The sequence below is a fragment of the Hippoglossus stenolepis genome, chromosome 12 (assembly GCF_022539355.2).
Source record: "Hippoglossus stenolepis isolate QCI-W04-F060 chromosome 12, HSTE1.2, whole genome shotgun sequence".
Lineage (NCBI taxonomy): Eukaryota > Metazoa > Chordata > Actinopteri > Pleuronectiformes > Pleuronectidae > Hippoglossus > Hippoglossus stenolepis.
This window is the reverse complement of record NC_061494.1, coordinates 6,061,951-6,081,393: the sequence shown is the minus strand read 5'-3', so window position 1 is coordinate 6,081,393 and position 19,443 is coordinate 6,061,951. Positions and strand designations below refer to the sequence as shown.

General features: G+C 39.1%; 1 protein-coding gene across 1 annotated transcript; it reads left to right on the top strand.

Annotated features, from left to right (window-relative positions):
• The first annotated feature begins 3,873 nt into the window (after positions 1-3,873).
• Positions 3,874-9,109, top strand: LOC118119134 (intraflagellar transport protein 88 homolog). Its single transcript, XM_047342387.1, has 14 exons — positions 3,874-3,952; positions 4,084-4,427; positions 4,612-4,679; positions 5,078-5,164; positions 5,626-5,725; positions 6,140-6,226; positions 6,421-6,607; positions 6,938-7,046; positions 7,211-7,361; positions 7,600-7,715; positions 8,090-8,142; positions 8,715-8,780; positions 8,889-8,986; positions 9,104-9,109. Exons 1-14 carry the CDS (start codon positions 3,889-3,891, stop codon positions 9,107-9,109), a joined length of 1,536 nt encoding a protein of 511 aa, XP_047198343.1. The 5' UTR covers positions 3,874-3,888.
• Positions 9,110-19,443: the final 10,334 nt, after the last annotated feature.

Genomic DNA, 19,443 nt, shown 5'->3' with positions numbered 1-19,443 from the left:
TAGTGGTGAAAGTGATAATGTTTCACCTTTTTTCAGGTCCATCAAACGAGACTGATTTTAAGATTAATGTAAATAAAGCTTTCTGGTCATCCACCAGGAGTTTTTAAACCTTAAAAAAGGTGGACTGACAAAAAACCTTTAAAAAAAACATGACAGAGAACCTGTGGTAGCCTTCAGTTGTCATAAAGACTCAAAAGGTTTTTATTTTGTCAAGTTTGGACTAAAAAACATGGCAGCCTCCATAGAGAGGACCTGCTCCAGATGTAAATATAAAGTATTTTAATATAAAGGGCCTGTTTTAGGGAAAATCAAACAATAATTAACTTTTAGATGATTACACACAAGGGATAACATCACTAGGGTTATTTTATATTCAATTTCTGCCAATAGTTCCCTTGCATCTAAATCTTTGACACGACCTTTACTAGAAGTAACAGTGGAAGTACCTCTTTGTGTACATGCATTATCTCCTGTGACATCACATCTCTTTGATCTTGTCAGTGTGACATTCCTTTGATATTTGAATTTAATTCCAAGAGCACTCTTGGAATTAATTACTCAAATATTTCAGCAGCTTATGATTCGCAACACATTTTCATCTTCAACGAAGCATTTCAGCATGTATGTATTCACATGACATTTTTTGTCAGGAAATTCATTTTCTAGTCATACTTGGTATCGCCTCTTCACACGCCTTTCATGAATTGACAGGCAGATAAACTCTATCCCAAATTTAAGTAGTAGTAAAAACTTGCACTAGGGTAAAATTTTAAAATAAAAAACAATACCAGCACATAAGTACGATGTTGCTAACTATATCATGCACTGCCTTACTGAAAGCTATTAAAAACATTTGGCCACGTGAACACCATGTGTATTTTTATTTGCTAATAAGCTATTCGAATGTCTCTGATCTACAAACATTTGCATATTAATGAATGAATTACAAACCCAAATTTGATACTTTTTTACGTACCAACAATGCTTTCAAATGCCTGAATGTTTGGATGATGTCCAATAAAAAAAGGCACAAGCTTTCCCTGGCCTCTGACATGGAGAACTGCCCAGTCGTGGACACAGACACATGTGCCTTAAATGATTGCTACACAAATCCACACGTAGAGGATACTAAAAGACAAAAATAATTAATAATTAATAAATTAACTGACTAGTAAGCAGTACATTTGCAATTTTTCAAGAAGGCAATTGCTAGATCATCAAAACTATTATTGATTGCATGACTAAACATGACTAAATCCTTCTCACATACCTTATGCTTATTGTTTTATCAGGTCTCACAACCATAAGCACAATTCAGTGGCCGGACCCATGACTGGAGCTGTGAAGGTAAGAGGCATTGACTCAAGTGTGCTTTTAAGGTCTAATATGCATCAGTTTGTGAACTGATGCATATTAGACCTAAAAATAACTTGTTCAATGTGCATAAAGTTTTGATTTAGCGAACAGTTTTGCAAACTTTTTTATCATATTAATGTATTCATTTAAAACACACTAACAACCTCATGTATTGTGACAGAGTGGAGCCGACCGGCTAATCTCTGCCTCCCAGCCAATGACACCCTCTCGGCCAATGAATGCCTCCCGGCCAATGACCCCCTCTCGGCCAATGAATGCCTCCTGGCCAATGACCCCCTCTCGGCCAATGACTGGCTCCCGGCCAATTAGTGCTTACCGGCAAATGAGTACCTACCGGCCAATGACTGCCATTAGTGGTGCAAGTTACACCTCCTCAATAAATTGTGGTGAGTTCTACAGTCATAAGCAAATATTGTTTTTTACAGTTTTTGTTTTTGACTCATTATCTCTACATATATGTTTATTATATGATTATTATGTGATCTTGTATTAGCTTGTGATTCAGGGGCTGTTCATGTGAGTGTGTCTGCATTGTGGAAGTTATTCTACAACAGAAACGGATATAGAGAAACATTTTCAGTGTGGTTCTCAGAGTAGTTAGTGGGTTATTACTTTATTTGTTCATTTCCTCTACCCACTGATTTCCCTCTGTCCAATAGTATTTATCATCTATTAAAGACTGTTGCTGTCTGACTTTGTATTCATTTTGGATCTTGCATTTTTAGATTCAACTAATGACCCTTCTGACAAGAACCCTTCTCTTGAAGCAGAGGATGAGGACATGTGAGTTGAACTTTCCAATGTTCTTCGAAGAATATCACTGTATCACCCAAACCCAGCAATTTCTCCTTTGCAGTGTGTAACTGTAATGTTTATAAGAACGGTGTAGAATTTTCAAGTTCAGTATAATTGATATTTAAAGAAAAATGTTATAGCAGTGGTAACATTTTACATTTAAGTTACAATTAATATATATATATATATATATATATATATATATACAGTAATAAATATACCATATTCATGAATTGTGAATTAAAAAAGCCCAGACATTTATTTATGTATCTGCCCTGATATACTGTGCATGTCACTGTCTTTTGAAGCAGGAGAATACGTCGTGCTTTCCAGCAACATTATCACACGTTGTATTTCTGTGTCTGCCGTCTTCCAGGTCCGAAATGCATAAGATCCTGGAGGAGGAAGTCAATGAATTGATCAAAGAGAGCTGGATAGCACAGAGCAAGGGAGACTTAAAATTGGTCAGATTCTTTACTACTTACTCTACTACTATAAATTTCAATACTGTAGGAAAGCTTTCTGCTCATCCAACAGACTTTTAAAACCTTAAAAAAGGTTGCCGGCCAAAAAAGCTCAAAGGTTCAGTGGGTAGAATTGAGTGACATCTAGTAGTGAAGTTGCATGTTGCATCAGAACACCCCTCACCTCACCCTCCTCTTCCAAACATGAAGAAGAACCTGTGGTAGCCTTCACTTGTCCTAAAAACTCAAAAGGTCTTTAGTTTGTCCAGTCTGAGCTACTGTAAAAAACATGGCAGCCTCTGTAGAGAAGACCCACCCCCAATGTAAATATATATATATATATTTAAAAGTATTTAAATAAAATGGCCCCATTCTAGGCTAAAGAAAACAACAATTCATACAATAGGTGATTACACAAGTGCAAAATGGATTCCTTTAACCTAAATCTTACACACTGGACCTTTAAGTATATTTCCAATGCTTCAGTGCAGATGAACAGTATTTTTCAGCCAAAGGACAAAGTTAACTGACTTGGTATTGTTCAGTTTGGACACGGATGTTGGTGTCTCTTCTTATGACCTGTGCATGTGTTCGTGTGTTGTGATTCTACAGGCTGTTGAGAAAGCCATAGAGGCAGTGAGGAATGAGCGAGCATTGGTGAAACAGAGGGAAAAGTCTGGGTACAGAATCAATGTCGATCTTTCCTTCACTGTAAGTAAGGCTGCTGTACCTCATTGGCTGCTGTAGTGCCTTTAGGTGATATGATGGAGTTTTACTTCCTATAGGACTACTCTAAAATGATATGCCTAAAAGCTTAAATACCATCTTGGGTAACCCTCTTAAAATCTGGTGTTTAGTTGTCACGTAAGGAAAGGACAATACCTGCCTTTTTCCAGCACCTCTCATGTACAAATGCACCCAGGAAGGCAAATTACATTATTTACAGCTATTGTATGTGGCAGGGGGAATTCTCCTTCATTTTGTTCTTTAGACGTGATATCAAATGTAACTTTTATGATCAGTTTTCCCTGTAAATACATCAATTTTCTTCAGAAGACAGTGGCAAATCTGATTTCATTTCTCATTTTATTTAATTCATTTGTGATTATTTTCATGTTAGAGGAAGAGACAGTAAATTAAATATATGTCAGGGTTTTAGTTTTTTTAATTAATTGACTCATTGCAGTAAATATAATATTTCCATCATTACCAGGTTTTGTTTAATCTTGCAAACCAGTTTGAGAACAACAAGATGTACCCAGAGGCCCTGAGCACCTATCGGGTTATGGTAAAGAACAGGAACTGCAATTATACTGGTAAGCAGACTGCTATCGTAAACCTGTGCATCCACCATCAGTAGTTGAAATAACCCCAGATACTTGTATACTGCTTTTTATATCAGTCGTACTAGATTTTCCTTAAAACTTTGTCTGTGATGTTCCTCCAGGCCTACTGAGACTCAGCATGGCCAACATATATGTAAGACAAAAGAACTACCCCAAAGCCATCAAGCTCTACTGCAAGGCACTGGATCGGACCCCCAACTGTCACAAGAAGAGGAGGATGAAGATCAAGCAGAATATTGGCGTGGTCTTTGTTCACATGTGCCAGTACCCAGATGCCATCTGCTGTTTTGAAGAGGTCATGAGAGAGAGCCCCAACGTCACGGTGGGCTACAACCTCGTCCTGTGCTACTATGCCATTGGTGACAAGATGATGAGGAATGGGTTTGAGATGCTACTTTTGGCCCCTCTGGGCACTGATGATGAGGCCAAGCACTTCCCGTCTGAGGTGCGTAACAGGAAGATATGTGTACTCAAAACAAATTAAATTAGACAGCACACCAGGAATAAGAAATTAAAGTTGATTGCTGATTTTCAAGAATTACTCCTGTCTTTTGTTGGTCACTACAGACGATACACAAAATACGGTGCTAAACGTCTTAAATCAAACCTTGTACTGTCGACTTTTCCAGGGTGACACCTGTCCAAACGCGACCATCGAGTCCATGAACGACGAGCTTCACCAGACGAAGGAGGCACAGTAAGAACACAATGCCCGCAACACTTAGATTTAAAGGTTCAGTGTGTAGAATTGAGGGACATCTAGTGATGAAGTAGCATGTTGCAGTTGAATACCCCTCACCTCATTATCCCCTTCCAAACATGAAAGAGAACCTGTGGTACTCTTCAGTTGTGATAAAAACTCAAAAGGTGTTTAGTTTGTCCAGTTTGGGCTACTGTAAAAAACATGGTGGCCTCTGTAGAGAGGTCCTGCTCCTAGATGAAACACAGTAGTGAAAACATTACTAAGATTATTTTGTATGAAATATCTGCCAGTAGATCCCTTTCACCTAAATCTTACACACTGAACATTTAATTTATGTTTTTATTTTACCCTTAATTTCCTCAATTCGTGTCCTTTCCTCTTTCCCTACATAGAGAAAAACAGGCAGAAAAGTACATTGTGACCGCTGCCAAGCTCATCGCTCCGGCTATGGAGACTTCTGCTGCAGCTGGACTTGACTGGTTGGTGACTATTGTGCTTTTGTTTCACATCTCACTGTTAATAGCAGATGACATACAGTGTATACAACTAAACTCAAGTGAAATCAGCAGTTTCTAAATCGAACTTCTCAATTTTGGTGCTGAAAATCAAGCCTGGATATCGCTCGATGTTTCCTTTTGGTGCGATTCTACTTAACCAGGCTTCATATTGGCATCAATTCTCCATGCAGCTGTGTCCCTGTGCAAGCAAAAGTGAAAACAATAGTTACTGCTGGTCACCAGTGTAAAGTTTTGATTTGTGGACTGTTGAAGGAGCATGTAGCAAGTTTTTCAAGCAGGAACCGAAATAATTTGTTACAATTGGGCATTTTTCTCACTTTTTTCTCTCTGCTTAGGAGAGTTGGATTATTCCTGTAACATTTTTTGTATAAAAAAAAACACCTAATAATCATACTGTGTTGGTTGTTTTCTTTTGTTTTTAGGTGCATGAACATGGTGAAGAATTCTCAGCATTCTGAGCTCGCCAGTGACCTGGAGTTTGCTAAAGCCATCGCCCAACTTAAACAGAAGGATTTCAAACCAGTGAGTGTATTGTTATCATTTATTATGCAAGTCTTCTCTAATACATGTTGGAAATAACCTTGTCAAAATAGGTGCATATTATCAAAATTAATAATATAGTTGTTGGATTTATGATGATTTTGGATCATCTTGTTTTCCAGAATATATATTATAATTCCACATCAGTCAAAGTTTGCTGATAGGAATAATATAAATTTAACAAATCAATTTCATAATTCGACGAGCATGTGGAAAATGTATGTTTTTTTAAATTCAAAGTTAATAAAAACTTGGGTTATAATGTTTGGAAGTATGCTGCATGCTGGGAAAACAGGCTTTAACCATAGTCAGTATAATAATATAGTAATAAACTAGACAAAAGCCAGGGTCAAATGTTTTACTAATGTTGTTTTTTTTGTATATATATCTGATCAGGCATTTGAAATCCTGAATAAATTTCATTTGAAGGACAGCAGAGTGAAGGGCAACACAGCCAACAACCTCTCTTTTCGTCACTTCCTGGTAAGACTCTTCGATGACTAAACATCACAAACATAAAGAAAGAGGCATGTTTGGAGATTATTGCCTATTGCATTAGGTCAAATAGATTTTCTACAAAATTATTCAAGTGAATTTTATTTAAGAATTGCAGCCTACACTCTCTGTGCCAAGCTAGTACCAGTAAATGATTCCCTCAGATCTTTAACTTCTTACAGGACAAGAACTATGACCAGGCGGAGGAATACGCTCATCTCGCCTTGAAGGCTGATCCCCACAACCCAGCAGCACTCATCAACAAGGGCAACGCAGTGTTCGGCAAACAGGACTATGAGAGGGCTGTGGAGTGCTACAAAGAGGCACTGACGAATCATTCCGCCTGCACAGAGGCCCTCTACAACCTTGGTAACACATCCATTTATGATATAGTAGTGGTACAAGGGGTGATTTATTGTAGTGTAAATGTGCAGTAGTTGTGGAATTTATAGCTGAAAATTGTTTATTGTGGCTGAAGACTACAGCAGTGAAACAGTGAATTTGATGGCTGCACAAAAACAATGAGTTGAACATCACTGTGAAGCTTTTCATTCCAGAGAGGAGCTTTTACATTGACACATTATCATCAGACTTTCTTTTGACTCATCATTATGATAAAAAATATTAACAGCAGCTGATTTAAAGTCGCCCTTGAGCAAATGTTAATCAACAACTTTCATCTCCCTCTTCTTGTACCAGGTCTGTGCTATAAGAAGCTGACTTGTCCGGAGGAGGCTCTGCACTGCTTCCTGGATCTCCACTCCATCCTGAGGAACGACAACCAAGTCATATATCAGCTGGTCAAACTGTATCCTACTCATAAGACGTGTTTGTGGATGTGCTTGTGTTATGAGGTGTAGCTTCTTCAGTCAGTTATACCTCAGTGGTTGTTGCCTCATTCAGGAATTCAAACCTGCGCCTCGCCCTATCGCCATAGGTGCATCTCTTGGTCCTTGACTCTCTGCGTCTCAGATTTGAGCTTCTGGGGGATAACCACCAGGCGATAGAATGGTTGATGCACATCATCAGTTCAACTCCCACCGACCCAAGTGCACTGGCCAAGCTGGGGCAGCTGCATGATGCAACAGGAGACAAGTTGCAGGCTTACCAGTACTACTACGAGGTACAAGGTTTATGACCAAGTGTTTTTCTGAATTAACATTTCAGCTCTGGTTACATGAAACCTCGTCCACTACAGAAATCTACCGACCTGTAACCTGGACATTCCTATGGGTAGACACCTGGCACCAATGGGTGGATGCTCAGTTATGGGCCAGGAGCCTCTGTAGTCGAATAGGCGTTGAAATAACACAGACACACATGGAAGTGCTCTAATATTTTTGTATTATGTTGCTGTTTAGTCCTTTAAGCTCTACCCTTGCAGCGTGGAAGTGATTGAGTGGCTTGCGGGATATTACATACAGACTCAGTCCTGTGGGAAGGCCATCAAATCCTTTGAGAGAGCTGCAGTCCTGCAGTAAGTAACCAGTATTTACTTAACTTTTGAAGACAAGAGCATAAACCAAATATATCAATGTAAAATTTATGATAATTTCAGCATCATCACCATAATGCCAACTTATCTGAGAGTATTTTTTGGTCACAGGATTTCTTCTGTCGTCTTTAATTGTTCTTGTTTGAATTCTTGTGTAGAAATGTTCTCTCATCAACCACACTAGAGGAAGACATCTTTTTTTACTCGAGCAAAGAAGACAGATTATCTGCTGCTTTTGCCTCTCAGCTCATTTCAGAATTGGATAATAATTTAATTTCAACCAAATAAAAAAAACGTTTGCCGTGCAGGATTGTGTGTTCGTACTCAGCGGATGTCTTTCTGTTTTGTTTTCTCAGACCGACGCTGGTGAAATGGCGGCTCTTGGTGGCAGCCTGCTACAGGAGAAATGGTGAGAATGATTTTAAAGAATGAGATCTAACTGCATAATCTCTGCCTGTTTGCTACTGAAAACCTCATCATTTAAAACCAAACTTCTACATATTATAATCTAGGTCCAGTGTGCAAGATTTAGGGGAAAGGGATCTTTGGCAGAAAGTGAATATAAAATAATCCTAGATGATCATTTAAATTGTACAAATTGTTGTTTTCTTTACCCTAGGATGGGCTCTTTATATTTAATATATATACGGAATATATATATATATATACATATATATATATATATATATCGGGAGCGGGTCCTGTCTATGGAGGCCGCCATGTTTTTTATAGTAGCCCAAACTGGACAAAGTAAAAACCTTTTGAGTTCTTATGACACCTGAAGACTACCACGGGTTCTCTTTCATGTTTGGAATGGTAGAATGAGATGAGGGGTATTCAGCTGCAACATGCAACTTCTCCACTAGATGTCACTCAATTCTACACACTGAACCTTTAAGTAGTCTTCACAGATTATGATGAAGAGCCACCCTTTCTTAGCTCAACATATCAGTAATGTGTCTGTTTTTGCTTTTTTTAAAGGAGACTACCAGAAAGCTTTGGAAAAATACAAACACATCCACTGCCTGTTTCCAGAGGATATAGAATGTAAGTAATCCTGTTTGTTACAGAACTTTTAACCGAACAAAAAAAAAAACACACAATCGACTGATCAGAGTGTGGAGAAGATAGCAATATGTTAATGTCTGTGTTCAGGTCTGCGTTTCTTGGTGAATCTGTGCATGGATATGGGACTAAAGGAAGTCAACAACTACAAGGGCAAGTTGGAGAAGGCGATGAGGATCAGTGAACAGGTACAGTATAGATATGATATACAACACATCTCATGACTGTCGCAACTTTACAGTTTACTTAAGGTAAGCAGAGTCATTGTTTTCAAGTTGTCATGTAAAGAATCGTCTGTTTTGCAGTTGTGACCCTGATAGGGTTTCACCCTGTAGCTAAATTATTCAAGCTTTTACGCTGTTTTTGTTCAGATAATACGTAATCAAATCCTCTTTGTCTCTTTCTGCAGAGGCTGAATTCAGGACGAAGGCTCAGTGTCCATGGCTGGAGAGAAAGCACAGAGGGCAGTGTTGCCAGTGCTGGTGAGTTGGTCACTATAAAGCACAAGATTCCTCCTGTTGCAGAAACATATAGTCCAAAACACCCAGCACCTGTTTCCACACTTTGAATGGTTTTTGGACCTGTAATATTTTAGAGTGCAAAGCAAAATATAACAAACATGTTAAAAACACTTTCTTTGCTTTATGTGCACTGTCACACTATGCAAGAGATAGAAAAAACTGTATTTTGAAGGTCAAAGACATCTAACAGCCCTGCACATGTCATATGTGCTATATAATATACGTGTACATAAATTAGTCGATCACCAATTGTGTGTGTGTGTGTGTGTGTTTTGTGCAGACTTCAGCAATAGCATCAAACAACATAACCGGAGATCCATGATAAGGTTGATCACTACCTCCGACGAGCCCTACGAGGCCAACGCCCCAAATGAACTGGGTGAGGAAAACTTTCTCTTCATCTTCACCACTTACCTATCTGAAATCAATGAAATGTTTAAAGCTGTGCTGCTTCCCTTTCCCTTGAGCCATTTGTGTTCTTGGGGTTCCAGGACAACGCTGGAAAATGTGTAGAAGCCAAAAATGCTCTTAATCACTAAGAATGATTGTTAACAGGTTATAGAGCCCAGTGCATTTCATAATGATTAACTCTTATCTTGCTGTCATGTGTAGATGCGTTCTATGTGGATCCACTGGGGCCTCAGATGGCGAGACCAAAGACAGGAGGGCACATGCTCAAGGAGGTTGTCGGCTTCAATGATGTAGTGCTGGGAGAAAACTTCCTGCCGTAATCATAATAAAAAAAGGAATAAACTTTATTTCTATAGGTTTGAAGGTGTTTTACATGTGAATACAGAACAAAACATGGCAAAACAAAAATGGAGAAGATGACACAAAAGTAAATACAACAACTAGCAAGTGATGGTTTGAAGATCTTGGATTACAGCTTGGAGCACAGGGAGTTTGTTGCTCTCTAATATAACTTGGGGCCAGACTGTGATGGGCTTTAAAAGTTATTAAAATAATCTTTAAATCAATCCTAAATTTAACTGGCAGTCAATGGAATGAAGCAAGGATTGGAGGGATATTAGTTCTACGCTTGGTGTTGGTTAAAATGTGACGTGCAGAATTTTAGCTGAAGCCTGGGCACTGAGGATTCAAAGTGACATGATTTAATATGCTTATTGACATGAGCTTCAAAATTTAGTTGTGAATTAAATGCGATACAGAGGCAACTTGCTGTGGATACATTGCCAGTGGACCAATAAACAGTTGTAGTTTTCCTGCCAAGTGATTAGGGCCAAAGATTTCTATTTCAGTCTTTTCTGAGTTTAGCTGCAGAAAGTTAAAAGACATCCATTTTTCTATTGCTGTGACACATTTAATTCCTTAGATGACATTATTGTTTAAAAGAAAAGTAAACTTGCGCATCTCCTTCGTAGCAGTGATAGGAGGCTCCATTTGTTTTCCTATTGGAAGCATGTTACGGGAAAACTAAATTGTACCGTCGGTGCAGCTGATGATATAATATGATTACCAATAGACACTGTTTCTTTCTATTATAAATCTCTACCTGTCAAATATGACTGAAACCATTGAATTGCAGTGAGTTAATCTATTGAGAAGGATGTTATGATCAGCAGTGTCAAAAGCTGCACTGAGATCGAGCAGCAGTCAAATTGAGCAGTCACCAGTGTCAGAACTCATCAGTGAATCATTTGCAACCATTGACATTTGGGAGTTAAGAAATAATCTCGAAGATGAACACATGAGACACAGTATCGATGAGCTCAGGAAAAGAAATTTGCTGAAAATGGAGCTCAGGACAGGAAGGATAATAATATGTCTGTGCAGCAACCATGGAAAATGTGCAATATTAGTCCTAATGTTACTTTTTGTTTGAAAAAGGATAAAAACATTTCACCATTTGATAAGGCTGACAGGACAGGGGAGAGGGTTGATACGTTTAGGAATTTTGATTGTGTTGGTTACTGGAATTCAGGTTAGAGTAATTTATTTTTACTTATTTGTTTGTGATAGAGATTAAAAGGGTCCTATGCTTACATATGCAAATAGTAAACTTGCAATTTTGTTTTTTTTTCAATTTTCGATCTGCTCTTCTGCAGCTTTTTTATAACTACATAAAACTGTTGTGTGGAGGTTTTACAAGTGACTTACCGTAGATCTGAGTAGAATTAGAGCAATGACATCCAAGGTAGATTGGTAGAGATTGTTAAACTTGTTGACTAAATCATTGGGATGAGATGTACCAGATAGAGTATGATGTTGAAGAACTATTTTCATGGTCCTGAGACTCGGGTGTGTTCCAATAGTCACATTTTGCTTAGGAAGGTTATCTGAGTGAAATGATCTGAAAGTATTTCAGTGGCCACCGTAATAAGAGTCATTCAAATTTTCTAAATGATAAGAAAGGGAGCTTAACTTATGTCCTTTAGCATAGGAAACGCTGGACCATCCTTTGTGAAAGGGAAGGAGAAAATGTCTTCCCACAATTTAGTGATTGTCTGAGCTCCTGATTTTTGTTCTAGTTTTCCTTTCTTTGATGCTGTGTCTCTAGCTCTGGTATTAACATGCATCTTGAGTGATCTGATCACAAGTGAACAGCTCTACATTTGTCAGTACACACCTGGCCTTGGAATGCGAATTTTGATCAGATCTCCTCTCCACACGGAACGCAAATACACACGTACGTTTGGACAAATACCTCATGATGTTGTTTGTATGATAGAGGGGTTTGTGTGAGTCGTTGAGTCAGACAACGTATGTCTACACACAGGAGGACTTAATTAACATCGGACTGCAAAGCAGCTCAGCCGTTACAAGCGACTTCCGTGGGACATAATGAGAGCACCGGAGTCTTGTGTGTCCTTTGCCTTCCCTGGCAGACAACTCCAGCTCCCACTGCTTTCCCAGAACTAAAATATACTGAGGGACTCCTCCCATCCTTTGAGGGTCACCGGGGGGAGCTGGAGTCAATCCAACTGACATTGGGAGGTAAAGTACACTGTAGCCAGTATACTGTGTGTTTCGATGATGTGCGGATGTTTTTGAAGGATTATAGAACTCCTCTGGTTCTTTAAGGGTAAAGTAATTGCCCACCACTCTGCTGAAATGTCACCGACAGCCAGCAACAGCCTTTCAATAGCTGCAATCACATGGATCAAAGAGTTCCCACCTGGAAATATACCACAGTGGGAGTAGGTTCAGGAGAGCCAACAACAAAACACCGTCTGATTTGAACGATTTTCATTAGTTGAGTTGAAAAAGGCTTTGCTTAAAGATAACAAACGTTACACACGTGTGTTTATGTGAATGACTTCACAGTCACAATGGACCCGCCTGCAATTAAGAAACACACAAACCCTCGGCGCAAACATCAAAGAAGCATCCAAACCTCCTCCTTAAGGGTCCTAGTCCTCACAGATGTGCCGAAGACGAGACCAGATTCCTCATCAGCAAACCGATTTCTAATCAGGTTGGAAGACTTCAAAACAAGGCTCTGACTCAGCCCTGCCCCTCAAAGACAACAAGTGATGCATTAAAGATGAGTGGAGCTGATCGTTTTCTACCTGCCTCCGTCCTCCGCTTCTCGTTTCCAGACCCATTGAAAGCTCCACAGTCAGCCCTTAGACCCAGCTATTTGCTTCATTCATAAGATTCCTGGGAGGGGATGACTGAAATACCCTCCCGCGCCTTTGTTTGCCTCTGATTTACAGCGTTACGTAACCAGGACCACAAAGACAAACATGATCAAAATAAACACCACACAGCTGCAGACTGTTGCTAAATTGATCTGTGGTTAACTCGCTGCTCATTACATATCTAGAGCCATGCTGGAATGTGATGAAAGTGTGAGGACCCGCACATTGTTGATGAAGTGAGTATAAGAGATGTGTCCGATTTTCTTTTCCACAAACATCCGTTGCTCATGTTTTCTTCTCTGCCTGGAATAAACTACAGCAGTGGTCGGCAACTGGGTGAAACCACGGGTCAAAATCGACACTGGATCATTTCGATAATTTGATTATTATAATTTCACCATATAGGACTGACACAGCCATGGCAACCAAATTCACAACATCACTTCCATTTTAATAAGTAGTCTATGAAGTAAAACCAAAAGTTACTGTCATGCTTTTTATGAAGGGGAATAAAAGAGGTTTGAGAAAGGTTGTGAAATTGGGTCTGAAGATGTGTTGCTTGCTTAACAAACTTCTCAAATAGCCAACATGCAATGGATGAAAAAATAACACCGGTTTAGGCAATCATAAACACTAAAAGATATAAAATATATAAGCCACACATGAACACTAATGAAGCAAATTCATTTCCATTTGATTAAAAAAATTACTTTAAAATCTTCAGCGCAGGTAAACCAGGTAGGATGAACACAAAGTTTTCTAACTTCACTCTGCACCATAGACTCTGCACACAACGTTAAGCACACAAACAATAAAAAGTGACAGTATATTGTAGAACTGTTTGAGGAGGACTCACTAATGACGAGGAATTATTCTGAAGTAGCTCCGGAGCACTAACATGTGGCGGCAGCTGATCGTGGATAATGATTACAACTATATTGCTTAGCTATAAAATATGCCAACTCACATGTTATGCCAACACTTCTGTTATTGGCAATACTGTTATCATTACAATCGTCATTACTTCTCCATTATCTCTTTCACACATTTTCTTTTGCATGAATACAAAAACAATAATACACCACTCCGTTTATGTTATTATGATATGATATAATAATGTTATATAATATAGCTATTTGGTTGACGTGCTCAGCTACATCTTTTGTACTTCGTGGGAGAGAAGGTTTCTACATTTTTTGGTTAAGGGCAGACAATGTAGCACATTGGCTGTCTTTTTTAAAGCAAGTGATGAAGTACTTTTGTTTGAAAAGTAATTGATGAAACACAATCTCCGCTGACCTCAGTCCACCTTAAACCTGGACAGGACAGAGCTGCAGGTCTGCTGTCACCGTGAGGAGATTAGCTTAGACAGCGATGGGGACACAGTGAGGATCAAGTGGCCTCTGAACTGTCACCATCCTCTCAACATGTTATTGGGTTTCACCCCCACCTGTCTATATGTTTTCAGGCTGTGCAGGGGTCTGCTGAACGGGGAAGGAAGTCTGAAGCACGAGTTCTTTTCATTATCTGTCATCAGGGGCCAGGCGGTCATATCAAATGGCCGACTGGTGCCCATCCTATCTGTTAGTGGGGACTTTAATGTATTGGGTCAACAGCAACAGAGACCTCCCCATTCTGTCGTTCATTTTTGCTGTAGGGCTACATTTGCTCATTTTGCATAATTTTCCCCCTGCAACAAACTTCTGAAAACCATTGGTCAAAACTTGTTGTCTTTCAAACAGTAAGTTTGAAAGTTGCTCCCTAAAATTAAAAGATTCCAATCATCAGATGGTGGTGATGGTGATTATTTATGCTTATGTTTAATTTATTTAATACATCTCAGTCCCCAGAAGTAGCTGCAGAGTGAGTGCTCCTCACTTTCACACAGCACTCCATAGTAAAATCAGTCAGGTATATCAAGTAGTCGGCTTTGTGAGGCATTACATTACATTGCATTTCAGCTGGCAAGAAGAAGAAAGGCCTTCTACGGTCGGGCTCTGATATAATGTTTTCTTCTGCCTTCTGCTTAGAGGTGGTGAATTTACAGCGTACAGCAACAACAACATATTCTCTTCCTTTTGTGTGACATCTAATATTTGTTTGCTACTACTGCAGTGTACATTTTATACCTGCTTGTTTGGAATGTTCTGTTCTCTTGTCCTGTGTTGATGCTCCAGAGCTCCATTAGTGAGTCCTCCTCAAACAGTTCTACAATATACTGTCACTTTTTATTGTTTGTGTGCTGGACTTTGTGTGCAGAGCTTTTGATAAACTGTCTATGGTGCAGATGGGAAGTTAGAAACTTTGTGTTCATCCTACCTGTTTTATCTGCAATCAAGATTTTATAGTCAACGTTTTCATTAAATGAAACTGAATTTGCTTTATTACAGTTGCATACATTTGTGTGGTTTATATATAAGTTTGAATGACTTACTTACTGGTGTTATTTTTCATAGATGGTCTATCAAGCAATGGATATAGGACCCAAGTTCAAAACCTTTCAAAATAAAAGCACTGGAATTCAGCTGGATATAAAGCATTGCCGCAAACAAACGTCCCTACTGACTGCTACAGAGCGCTGGTCGCCTGTTAAACAATTTATTTTTATATTCAATGTATCACATGTCTAACTCGCACCAAATTCAACACTGCACTTTGCTGGTCCACTAGAAATACAAATCACAAGTGTGAAACCAGTTGCAAGGTTCGGGAGAGAAGCGTTTCACATTCAGACCGACAGACAAACAGAAATGTTAGGTACATATAATTGTAAGTGAACATCCTTGCCACCCCAAATGCCCAATCAAACCATGCTAAAAAATTTGGCAGTTCAATAAATCATTGCTTGATTTATTGAACTGAACTTGATGATTGGTACATAAAAAATTTACCAATCATCAAATATTTATGTTGAACAGCTACATCTAATTCAACTCACAAAGTCTTAGTCAGGTACATTCCTGATAATTGAATGGCATCAATCAGCAAACAGTCCACAGTCTCAGTATAACCTCAGGTACGTCATATCAAATCTTATACATTCTAATATTGAATATAGAACATTAACGTCAAACATCAATAGAAGAAGTGATATATTCTATGAAAAGCAACTTATGTGACTTTTAAAACAGCAGAGCATGATTTCCACTTTCACTATGATTTCCAATTGTCGGCTTGATTTCCCCCTGGATTCCAAGTTAAAAAGAAAATACAGGATTATTATACTGTCTGACATTGAAGTACACTAATCCTGGATTTTGTTGTCCCAGGACTCTGCTCTCTCTCATCTTGTCTGCTGTGACCTTTTGTCTTCAATGCATTCTCAATGCAGTGCTCTCCTTCTGGAAACTGCTGTCAAATAAGCACTGAAATACCATTTGATGTCTGCTAGCAGAAGCTGAATTTTATGCATTCTGCAATTTGAGTAAAACATGTTAATAGTCAATAGAAGTTGAATAAAAGATAACAGATCTGTGTATTGGACTACAGAATGTTGTGCACTTGAACAACTTCTGAAGATATCATGACTTGGATGACTGAGACTCTTCAGAGAGGGTATGGGAATTTAAAACAGAACAGCACGAGGAAAACTAAGGATGTTAAACTGAGAGTGGGTAGCACAGACACTGCATGAAAAGGAGGCAGGGATAACTGAACTAAAGTGATGTGTCAATCAGGGCAGGCATAGACAATCATGAAGGAGGGAATCCAGACAATGACAGGAAGTAAATAAGAGAGGAAAGAAGCTTCAACATAAAACGAGTATATAATAAACTCAAAGTGCAAACAAAGATATAAATCCGAACACCAAACACAATGCCAAAGAACACAATGAGTCCAGCAAAAATAAATTACAGTCCACAAAAACTTCCAAAGTGTCAAAGGCTCATGACAAGGGCAGAATCATGACAATAACAAGTCATTTGCTTTTTCAGTAATTCATAATGTCATTACTTTTTTGAAATAACACAAAAGAACTACTTCAAATAAATTGCTGCCAACAAAATGAGCAGCCTACCACTCCAGCCATAATGTAATTAATTGACTGTGGTGCTCAGCTTCATGACACCACTTCCCCAGATGCCATCATTTCAGACTATGATTGATATAAGGTTTAATTAAATGAAAATCTTCAGCAGAAATCTTATATAACAGGGATCCAGTGAATAACATCAATTTGGCAGCTACAGCACGTGGTAATTAAGAGAGACTATATGCCCACTCACTTGTCTATAAGTAGTGTAGGGTTCTCAAGTAAATGGGAAAGTGGTCCCAGACCTTTGGACCTCACTGTACAGAAACAGGCAACAGATCAGACAATGACCTTTTAATGAGTTCGCACTTAACTAAGAAAAGGGATTTTCTCTCTAACATAAGAACATTTGTACGTACTACACATGACCTTCATCTTTGTCTGTGAGAGCAGGGAGTCGTTTGAGTTGACAAAAAATAGAACAAAGTACCTGACCCCTGAGGAAGATTAAAACCAAGGTGGCATTTGGGAGAATGTGTCAATCAAGGGGAAAGCTTGTGTGTTTGTCCTTGGACAGAAGTGTAGTCTCCTCAGCCTAATGTGTCTTGTCACACAACCAGCATCAGCAGAGGCCAAAGCTGGAGCACAAAGAACAGGACAGGCAGCAGAAAATGTCAGAGCAAAACCTCTAAAATCGTTTCAATGATAGACTCAAGGGTCATTTAGTGACAACTGCCAACCTACGGTGACGTACAACACAGATACACACAGACAATTCATCTATCGAGCTAGCCTGACTAATGGTTAAGCTATACCTACTAAGCTGGTAGGAAGGTTGCCTGACTTTTAACATTTAAAACAATAATTCAGCTTTACTTAATTTTACTTGATGAGATATTTGTTTCATGGGAATATAATTGAACCTGAAAGAGCAAAAGAGCTTTTTTATTGTTTTATCATCCTCCATATACAACTACAACTTGTTTATTAAAGTAGTGACAGCTACACCAACAGGGGCGGTTAAAGGGATAGTTCACCGAAAAATGAAAATTCACTCATTGTCTACTCACCACTATGCCAATGGAAGTGAAGTGTTTGAGTCCACAAAACACTTTTGGAGTTTTGGGGGTTAACAATCCAAGTGACCAAGTCTTAATAAAAAAATTAAAAAAAATACATACAGTACAATGCCTCCATATTGCTCCTGTGGTGTCATCCAAGTGTCCAGAAGCCCGACATTCAAATTCGATTCATAACAAGGTACTTTACACCATGTTTTTAGCCTAATGTCCGCTGTGATCCTCCCCGGAGCTGCATACATGGTAGCATTTCGCTAGTTCCGATCGCTGCATAGCTGCAGTTACTGCTGAGTATCGCTGATGTTGTGACATGCCCCTTTGGCTAGAGCATGGAGGCGCAAGCATGTGCGGTGTGTGCGTGTGCGATATCCCGTACTTCATGTGTTGTACCAAGTGAATCGAATGAAAGGGAGAAAACTATTTCAAGGGGAATATTATGTCTTCAACCTGAGAGCAGTTTTTATCAGTCCACACTTCAAACTTTTTTCGTTGTTGTTTTAACCACACAACAATATCCATAGCTTTCTAAAACATACTTTTTATAATGTTTCCTCCAAAATGTAAAGTGTCTGCAGCAATGTTTACTAAGTTTGAGCAGGGTAAAACTCATAGTTGAAAGTTATTCAGATGGACTGACAGTTATTCAGATAGATATTTATTAAGCACATCAATTGTGAAATAGCAATAAATTGGTTTTAATTGGCCACAATTTCTCAGGGGATGAGCCTCTTCTGGTTTGAATTTGCTCATTATAATAATGTGCATACATGTGCCTATGTGTGTTGGGGGACATCAGCGTAATTAATGTGATGAAAAGGACCACCAGTTGTTTATGAATCAGTATTTCTCACTGTGACAGCAGAGGACATTGAAGATGACGCAGACGTTTGCTTGCAGTGCATGTTTCAGAGGGAGCTGGGGGACATCATCGGCAGAGCAGTTATTTATAAAAAGATGGCCAGTGCAAATAAGTTAGTTTGAGATCAATACAAACACTGTTATTCTTATGGCAGAGTTAGAAAGCAGCACTAGACTGGCATGCAATGACCCAGCGAGGTGAGGAGAGAGACTGATCATGTTAGTCAGAAAATGGACAGGACGGGTCACACTGGGTGACAGCCTGATGCATGCTTTCATATCTTTAAACCGCTAAAAGCACACATAAAACTACATCTATGACACTTTTGCATTTCAGCCAGCACTGGTACATCGGTCATCGGAGGAGGTGTGTGTTGCACGCTGTACTGACTTCAAACTTTTAGCACTAACTCCAGAGATGTCAGGCACATCAGAGAGAGAGGGGAGAAAACACATTTCCGTGGAGGGAGGAAAGTTGGTTCTCAAAAGAGAGTTCATCTGAAGAGAGAGACATGCACAAAAGCGAGAGATGTAGGTCAAGAGTCTGAAAATGCGTGTGTGGGAGAAGAATTTCACCAGAAAGATCAATTCATCTCAAGGCCACTGAAAACA